The 9,577-nt window shown below is 40.5% G+C and overlaps 1 protein-coding gene across 1 annotated transcript in view; it reads left to right on the top strand.

The window, feature by feature from the left end:
• KCNQ5 (potassium voltage-gated channel subfamily Q member 5) overlaps positions 1-9,577 on the top strand; it is a 191,029-nt gene that overhangs the window by 114,913 nt on the left and 66,539 nt on the right. The window contains exons 6-7 of the mRNA XM_019651534.1: positions 2,066-2,160; positions 6,060-6,086. Coding sequence (XP_019507079.1) covers positions 2,066-2,160; positions 6,060-6,086 — 122 coding nt within the window. The remainder of the gene's footprint in view (positions 1-2,065; positions 2,161-6,059; positions 6,087-9,577) is intronic.

Genomic DNA, 9,577 nt, shown 5'->3' with positions numbered 1-9,577 from the left:
TCCATGTGTTTTCATTGATTACTCTGGACCACTCTGTAAATTTTGCTTATATAATATTTGCAAAAACTAACATTTCAGGATTATACAACAATAACTGCTTTATTCTCTATAAGATGTCAAGATGCTTGGCATAGGTTTTCACAGATTTGTAGGATAAATCAACATGAGTCATGTGAGCAAGGCTCCAGGCAAGGAACTTCAATTATTTCAACCTTCCTTAATAACATTATAAAAAAAAAGAAAAAACCTTCAGGCCTTACTATACATTTTTCTATATTTTATATCACTCCTTGAACATTTTATTGAAGTATAATGTACATACAGAAAAGAGCACATATCCTATAAGAACTGAGCACTCCTGTGTGTGCAGCCAGCTTCCAGATAAAGAAACAGAATATGGCCAGCGCCTCTTCTTTACCCTTTTCTTAATCACTCACTGTCCCCCAAGGGTAACCACTGTGCTGCCTTCTGAAAATTCCTTTTCCTTGTTTACTTTATTTTATTTTTTTGTACTTTATAGAAATGGAATCTCACAGTATGTACTCTTCTGTGTCTTGTTTTTCTCACTGGTCATTATTCATGTAAAGTTCATCTATATGATTGAGTGTAGTTAGAGTGTACTCTTATTGTGTACCATTCCATTATGTTAATACTCACAACTTATCTATTTATTCTACTCTTGATAAATATTTGAGCATTTCCAGCTTTGGTTTGTTAAGAATAGTGCTGTTCTGGCATTATTGCATGTATCTTTTAATGAACATCTATAAGCATCTCTGTTGAGTATCTATGCAGGAGTATGTAGCTGCATCATAGAGTATGTATGTGTTCAGCTGTAATAGATACTGCCACGCAGCTTTCCAAAGTAGTTGTGTTGATTTTTAACTTTTTGTTCAGCACACATTTATTCGATGATATTCTCAGGAAAAAGAATATTATTAGCTCACTGCTTTCTTCACTGTAGGTTTCACAATCATGAATGATGGTTATATAGTAAGAATATGACCCGTTTAAACAAATTTGCCACATAAATAGAATGCTTTGATTTATGAATTATAATAAAAAATTTCCTCTCAGGAAATTGGTCGTTAGCAGTGTTTCCAGACTTATTACAAAGGAAGAAATTCACCAAAATCTATATGGAGAGTCAGTTCAGGCAGTCTCTCCCACAGCCAGTTCAAACGGAGGCCTTTCCAACAGTCGTCGAGCAGTCGGCAAAGGACTGGGAGGGATTCAAAGACCAAGAGCCAGGCGATCTGAGATGATGCCTCAACGCTACCAACCTTGCGTAAACCTCTTAATTTATCGGAGCCTTTATTTTCTCATCTACAAAATAGGCCCTTAATCCACACACTGATTGTGAGGGTTACACGGAAATACTTCATATTATATATGTCACATAGGATTATATGAAGTAGTCAGAGCTTATGTTTTACATCAAGGACCTAGAAACACATTCTTAGACTATGACATTAAATCCCTAAGTGCTTTCCAGTTATATTCCTAGAGAGTGCGTTTTCCTCTATCCCGTTCAGTCCTGCTTTTTGTTATCACTCTTCACCTTAGCATTAGAAGTGTTGCGTGGTTCAACTTCATGGAATTTCACTAAATCATTAACATAGCCTGGTGGTCATTAATTGACCACCTAGTGGGCCAGTTACTTTACAAGTTGCATGGTGGGTTTTTGGTAATCCTTCGCCTCCATCTTTTCAAATAGTGATTCAAGATGTGCGTTTGGGTCCCAGAATGCATGTTTGTGCTCAAGTAGTTTACCTTGGATAATGTCATATCTTTCCCTAACCAATTCAAAACTTGCTTTATGGTATACATATTGGTACCTCTGTTCTTTGGTGTGAGTTGTTTTGAAAAGCCGTTCTACCGATGTGACAGAATATGTTTAATAGCCAATTAGAAATGCCGAAGTGGCCATCCCCCTTTGGGCATTTATCAGGGCTAAGTATGACAAGGAAAACATTCTTAATGTGTATTAACTTAAAAATCTCCCTTTATTTCATTCTATCTTCATTTATTTTTCTTCTTTATGTCCCGGCTATGTCGCATGCAGTGCGTTTGGCGTAGTTATGCAGCTGATGAGAAATCCGTTTCCATCGCAACCTGGAAGCCACACTTGAAGGCCTTGCACACCTGCAGCCCTACCAAGTAGGTAACCGTGTGACAGCTGGTGCTGTAGTCATGTCTCTTCAAGGTTGTAAAACAAACCACACACACACACACACACACACACACACACACACACACAGAGTCAACTTTTGGCTTGTGTATTCCCTGCTGCTCTTTGAGAAATTCAAACCTGTTCAGTAGCAACTCAGGCCCAAAACAATATACTCAGGAACTCAGTATCATTCCTCACCACTCACAGATGGGGCTTAAGGATTAAAGGACTCTAAACTTTTATAGAGATTTATTTCTACTATTTCATGCTTATTTTCTAATATTTCATAAAGCCCACCAGAATTCTAAAGGTAAGCACTATAGTACTTGAAAAACAGTGATTGTTTTAACTCCATCCATCACCTGACCCCAGGCAAGGAGTGCTTTGAGAGCAATCTATCTTTGCACATTTAAGTCCCTCAAAGTCATTTCTCAGTCGGGTCCCCTTATAGAATAGTCCTCGAGCTTTCACTTGCAGATCAAACTGATATCAGTGTCAAAATAGGAGAAGAGTTGGATCCTAATAGTATTACAGTTTATATGGAGGCAACGGAAACAAACAGATTAAAATTTGGAGTTAGCATGCAGAATTTAGAAATAATATTACTTGCATTCACGTTTCATTGCGCAAAGCAAATCACCTGGCCATGCTTAAACTCAAGGATGGGGAAGGACAATCCTACCATGTGTCTGGAAAGAGAGGAGAACTGGGAAAATTATGAATAGTCCTGATGGTTACAATGAACTTCAGTTTTCAAAAAAAAATCCTTAGCCCTGGAATCCTCGACTCCAGTTCAACTAGCAGAACGCATATTAAATTGTTATCACAATCTCATGAAAGAAATCTTCCTCAAAACAACCAAAGCAAGTAAGTTCAGGAAAAGGCCTCCTGTGAATCACCCAGCTTGATTGCAGTGGTCACTTCCTGGGGTTGTTCAAACATTATCAAAATGCTTATCTGATTTAGTATTTGAGAGCACCTGCTGTTTCTCATCATAGCCCAACAAAACCTTAATTCTAGTGACTTCATGGGAGTCAAGGCACCTAACTACTGTGACTTGGTCAGAGAAAGCTCTTTCTTACTGATGTGGAAGAGAAATTGGCTGGGGAAGCCTTCACGGAATTGCAGTCTCAACAGAGGTTTGTGAGGCAGAAGAACGTACACTGTTGGGGGCAGCAGATCCATTATTAACTGCCCGGATCTGCTAGATTGCTTCCTTATCCTGCCCTGGGCTTCAGTTTTCCCATCCACAAAGAGAAGGACAAGAGTAGGGCAAGATAGCTTCTAAGCTCTAGAGGACCTGTCTCCTAAAAGTTGATGTCAAAACTTTATCAGCACCTGTGAGATAGTCATAGAACACCAGGATTTGAAAAGGGGTAGAATCTTGGCAAGGACAGAAGCATGGGTGCTGTTGAGTGTGTGGATGAGAAACCTCCTTTCATTTAGATCTTAAATTTTAGTTAAATTCCCTTTATTGAGTATCAGATTCTTTCAAAGTTGTAGTATGAAGGGGGGAGGGAAAAGGACTATAACTCTTGTGCCATCTATTCCCTGGGTTATGAATCAAACATGGGAATTATGGGAAAACTGTGTTTATTGTCTTCATGAAGGTTGCCAGGTAAATATGTAAGAGGAAGGCTAGCCGAAAAACCAAAGAAGGGTTTTCAAGTGACATAAGAGAGTGATCTGTCACCATATGTCACCATTTGGCTTCCCACTTCCTTTGTTTTTGGATTAAAAGTCATTCTGGAGCCTGGAAAAACTACTTAATGATGAGCCAGAGTCTTCCAGTGCATAAGCTATTATCTTACTCACATAACTTCTCTCTTTTCTTTGCTATTTTCCCCATTTTAAGTGGGGGTGGAGGAAAATTTCTGCAAACACCTGCCTTCATCCTGTTTCACTGTGACTGTCAAGCATCCCCCTCACTCTCCTTTCCTGTACCCCTCATTAACCCCTGAGTCTCAGCCCCATTTACTGAATAACAGGTATGTGTCCAGAAGGACACCGCAGTCACTGGCAAAGTTCATGGGAACGTCCTAACACCCCTCCCACCAGCCGTACTTCATTGTTCTGAATCGTAGTGGTTCTTAATCTCTGTTGTTGTTTTCCTTTGTTAAACCATTGAGAACATGATGGTGATTATGGACTCTTTCCCAAGAAAAATATCTCACTGCATAAAAAATTAAAACCTTGCCTACAATTTTAATGTACTCACAAACTCCCCGAAGCCAAGTTCATAACCTTTGCTTTAGAAAGCAAACCTGCTTTAATCAAGTGTGTAAGTTTGTGAGGAAAATAATTTACAGTGACTTAGAGGGATAGTTTTACATTTATAACTAACTGGCTTATGAGCACTAAGTAGTGTAGGAAAAAAGAAACCGAAACTTCTTTTTATTCACATAGTGTATTTCCCTATAACCTTCGAGTTTTAAAACTTCTGAAGGGAAATATCATTTATTCATTTATTCATTCATTCATTCATTCATTCAACAAGTATTCATCGAGCACCTGTTCTGTGTAGGGCACTGTTCCAGGCCTCAAGAATGCAGCAGTGGGAGGGAAAAACTAACAGACTAGAATCTCAGACCTCAGGGAGTACATATTCAAGGGATGCTGGGGAGAGACAATAAAAATAAGTAAAATATATAATAGATTTGATGGTGATAAGTGCTAAAGAGAAAAGTAAAGTAGGGAGGGAATTTAGGGAGCATTAGGGGCTGCACTTTTAAATAGGCAGTCAGCAAAGATATCATATTATCAATAGTGTTATCATCACCATCATTATCACCAGTATTGTTATCATCAAAAAACACCAACCCTCGTTCTTGTAGATACAATGGGATGCTTTGACTTCACAATGTCATCCTGTGGAGTAGGAGGGGAGAGAGGGACAGGGTGAGGGGGCGAGCCACCCCCACTCAAACCTGCCAGGGATACACCAGCAGCTTCTTACTCTCTCCTCTCTGGTCTGGTTTGCCTCTAACATTTCCTTCTGAGGTCTCCACAGTTGCTATTTCAAAATTTCGTTTTAATAACAGAAGGATGTATAGAGGGAACATATTTTTCTTGATTTTTCTTCTCAAAGGGAATGAAGGCTATGCAAAGGGTGAAACACAGGTAAACGTGCTATTTTAGGGAGTCAGATATTTTAGGAAGCTATAGGAAATTATCAAGCTCCAAGGAAGCCCACTGGTACCTTAAGAATCCAGAATTTAGATATTATCTAATCCAACGCCTTCTGTTTATTCAGAAGAAAATCAAAACCCACAAGAAAGTGAGGTGTTTGCCCAAAGACACTCAGCTCATTTGTACCATGTTGCATAGACCTGAATTTGCTAAAATGGGTTATTAAAAACACCACCCAACACTGGACTAGAAGAGTTCTGGTATATTTTCTCTGTGCCTAATATGCTCCAAGAGAACTCATACTTTGTACAACAGGGAAAACAAAGTCAGCTTCAACAAGTGACTGAAATACAAGTCAGACATTAATGACTCCATATTAAGAAACCCAAAAGTCTGTCTAAAGCCCAGGGATGATAGCCACCGTGTAACCAGCACCATTCTAAGAATCCTTGCTAATGCCGGTTAGATGAGAACCACTCTTTCTTAACCACGGATAACTTTGGCTAATGACGAGTCTGTAACTTTGGGTTACATGTGGGCAGTATTGGTTTTGCTACGTAGCTGTCATGCTATCTCAGGTCTGCACCACAAAGAATATGTGTTAACAAGTTGGGTACATTTAGTATAAAGAATATTGATTTCCTGGATCTTGTTTGCAAAGAATTACTTAAGGTGCTTGAATCCCCAGTCTCCACTTCGGCTATAAATGTGTTCACCAGTTTATCACCATTTCTCTTCTGTCTGCACGCACCTGAAGGAAAGAGCAAGGGGAAGCATCCAGCAGGTTTGTGATCTCTTCTGCTACATGTTTGTTTATATATCTGTGCCTAACAGATGTTTTAAATGTGTCTCCTGTGAGTAAAATCAATCCACGAATACAAGATGATTAAAAGTGACCTTTCACAAGGTCGCCTGCAGAGGTTGCTGTTTTATTGATCCCCCACCCCACCGCCTTGAGAGCATAAGTGTCTTTCCCTAACTCACTCACTGCTTTTTACAATCTGCAGGTCATGGAATATTCTGGGGGAGAAATAATAATTATAGGCTATGGTACCATTTTCCCAAACAGATGTCTCACCCAAGTATTCAAACCTTGAGAAGTAGTATGAAATATACTCCCTTCATTAGGGTCCTTCTTTTAGAGTAAGAAATTGGTTTTTGTGGGAAAAGGAACACTGTGTACAGGAGGTAAGAACAGTCTCTCTGTGACAGCTCCAGCTCCTGGAGCTCTGAGGTTTGTTTGCTCAGGTTCAAACCTGATTCAAAAGGAAGAGTCCCCACCCCCACCCCCATCCTTCAGGAAGAAGAGAATCCTCCCAGAAACTTCACCAAATAATTTATGGTCATTCTTTCATGACTTAGAAGGGAATGCTGTATCAGATTAAACAGCAGAGAGCTAGACCTGGAGGGAGTAGGACGTGAGCGGCATCATTTTAATCTGTATCAGCAAGTACCAGTGTCCACAGGGCCTGGGTTTGGGAGAAAAGCCCTGAAGGACAGAGCCAGGTGATGGTGTGAGAAGTAGCCGAGGCAGAACCAGCAGGAGAATCCCAGGTGCCTGGGAGGGAAGAAGGGTCTTTTTCCTGTTAGTGCTTCAGTCATGAGGCAACAAAGGCATCCACCCACCCAGAGTGAGCCCCCAGGTGGGGGCCCCTGTGGGTCCAGGGATTATTCCTTTACCTTTGTTATACTAACGGCATTAATCGATATGTTTATACAGTGCTGAAACTCATTTGGGAAGTTCACTTGGGGTGATGAGGCTCCGGGTTGTCCACTTCTCTATTATATTAACACTCTAAAAGATGCACAAACCAAAACATCAATGCACTCATGTATGGTGAGTGATAGATGTGGTAAGATGTTCAACATCAGGCTCCCCTTCGGGGTAGGTAAGCCTACACAGGGGAGGGCGTTAAAATTAAAGACCTTTCTCTTATTTGGTAGACAGAGCAAACCCCACCATCCTTCTGATGTGACAACTTTACTTGAAAAAAGTTACACAAAATAAATGATAGTCATTATAAGCTATTTTAGTGTCTTTGATAATGTTTAAAAAGCTTTCCTCGTCTCAGGAGTTATCCATTTACAAATTACCTCAAAGAGTGGTTTGTCTCCAGATCCTGAGGTCAGAGACCACTTTTGATGCAAACCTCGTAGCTACCTGAGAGTCAGGTCACCTGTCTTGGTTTCATCCTCCAAAACAGAGCTGTTGACACCTAAAGGGAAAGCTTGTAAATCATGTGAAGGGGTTGCTAAAGCGTGACCGTGATGGCAGCCCTGAGTGAGGGGTCACCTTGGGCTGACTCAATGATACTGCATTTTGTCCAAATGTTAGCAAGGCAGAAAGCAATGACAGGATTCAAGTGTAACCATCAAGCGTCAGCTCCTCAGTCCAAAAATGACCCTCCAAGTCAGCCGTCAAGATTTAAAAAGACTGCCAACCAATGTTTTTTTTTACTTCATAATGCTTACATATACCTGAAACATTAAAAATTATTTTGCATGCTTGTGACTGAGGTTGTCAAAGATAACTCACCTGTAGGTTTGAATATATACAGGACAACTAACCTGAGTCATGGACTTAGAGAATCACACACAGAGATTTCTTGCTTCTCTGTGGTCCTTCCACATTGGGCAAAAGCCACCTTGAAACATGTCATGTGTATATTACTATTTAGCATGCATGCCTTACTTAATGCATCATACTTCATATACTTAGGTCTTCTATCCCCCAAATCTGTGTCACATCACCCAGTGTAAAGCTCTGACAGAGAATGTGCTCAGTAAATAATTCTTGGATAGTGTAATAAAATGTCTCTGATCTCAAGTAGTTTATATAAAGCAAGAGAAAACATCAACAAAAATGGGAAAGAGGAGAGATGTAAAAGACATAAAATGAAACACATTTCCATAATCTGAAGAAAACAAGCTGAAGCTCCCACTTTAATATTACCTTGGCTTCCACCTTGTTGTGTTCCATAGGCAGTGAAATTTATAATGTTGCATAATGACTGCAGAAAGACTACTGTCATAACAATAGCAACCGTACCATCTTAAAAAATAGAAAATGTTCCCTTACTCAACCATAATATGCACAAAGGAAAATGATCTTATAATGAGAATTCCCCCTTAGCAGAGAGCAGCTCTGTGTTCAGAATATTGTTGATGAATGCTTGACCTGGTTTCAAATCGACTGATGATTACCCGTCAAGTGCAGAGCCCTTTGCTGTTTGGGGCCATCGGGTTATTGGCGGTGATTCAGATAAACAAAATATAATAGATAAGCTTCAGCCAGCTCTCCTGGTATCTCAGAGCCTGGAATCTCCTCAATCCTTCCTCCTGGTGGTTCATTGTGTTAAAAAACGGGAGTAACCCAAGTGTCGATGAGTTCACTACCCTTCTCCTAATGCCTGGCACTCACTCACTGTGACAGAAAGAGCCACCCCTGTAGCCCAGGACACACAGAGAGGTTTTTCTTTCTGCAGACTGGATTGAGGCATCATCATACCCTTAGTGAACTAGGTTCCCTGCTCTGGAATATTCTTGTTAAGAGATTTTGTCTTTTCTGCACTGAGGTTAGGATATGTTTAAACAAAATTCATCCACGGCGTCTTAGGCCACTAAGGAAGGCACCCAGTTCTGAGACGGCTTTGGGTTGTTTGTGACAGATCCAAACATTGTCTTTAAAAATACAAACCAGCAGCCTCAAGAAGAGTTCAACTGAGCAACAGTGAAAAGAGTGTTTCTTGGACTCTCTTTGGTAGAGGGTCAGATACAAATGACTGTTAGTCTCCACTGAGCCTGCTCTGCCCTTCCTCCGCTGAAACCATAAATACAACCTCTTCAGCATCAATTCTCATGTGCTTTCCTCTGCCTTCCCACTTCTAATCTCATATGTGGTGGTGAATGTGTTTATTCATTTCATTCTAATTAATCATCCCATTAAGTCATGTTTCCAACTCACTTTCTAACCTGGACAGTTTTCTTCGTTTTGGTATAAATTGTCACTTTCAGAGAACAGAATTGGCCTGTCCACCCCTCGAGCCAGAGTCAGCCAGCATTCTTCCCTTGAGGCTTTATGTCCTCCTCCTTCGCTCCTGGGCAGGGAGGTCAGTTAGCCATCAAGTGGTTGGTGAGTTAGTCATCACACTGGTACAGGAAGACGTTTACTTCTTCCTCCCTGTTAAGTTTTCATTGCTACGGAATAGATCGCACCATCAGAGGTTTGGGGGTTATCTGAAGCTCATTGTCTCTGCTTTCCCAGTCTCCTTAATC

This window comes from Hipposideros armiger, unplaced genomic scaffold, assembly GCF_001890085.2.
Source record: "Hipposideros armiger isolate ML-2016 unplaced genomic scaffold, ASM189008v1 scaffold_162, whole genome shotgun sequence".
NCBI classification, from domain to species: domain Eukaryota; kingdom Metazoa; phylum Chordata; class Mammalia; order Chiroptera; family Hipposideridae; genus Hipposideros; species Hipposideros armiger.
Note: the sequence above shows the minus strand (reverse complement) of the source record. Positions and strands in the feature narration are given on the sequence as shown.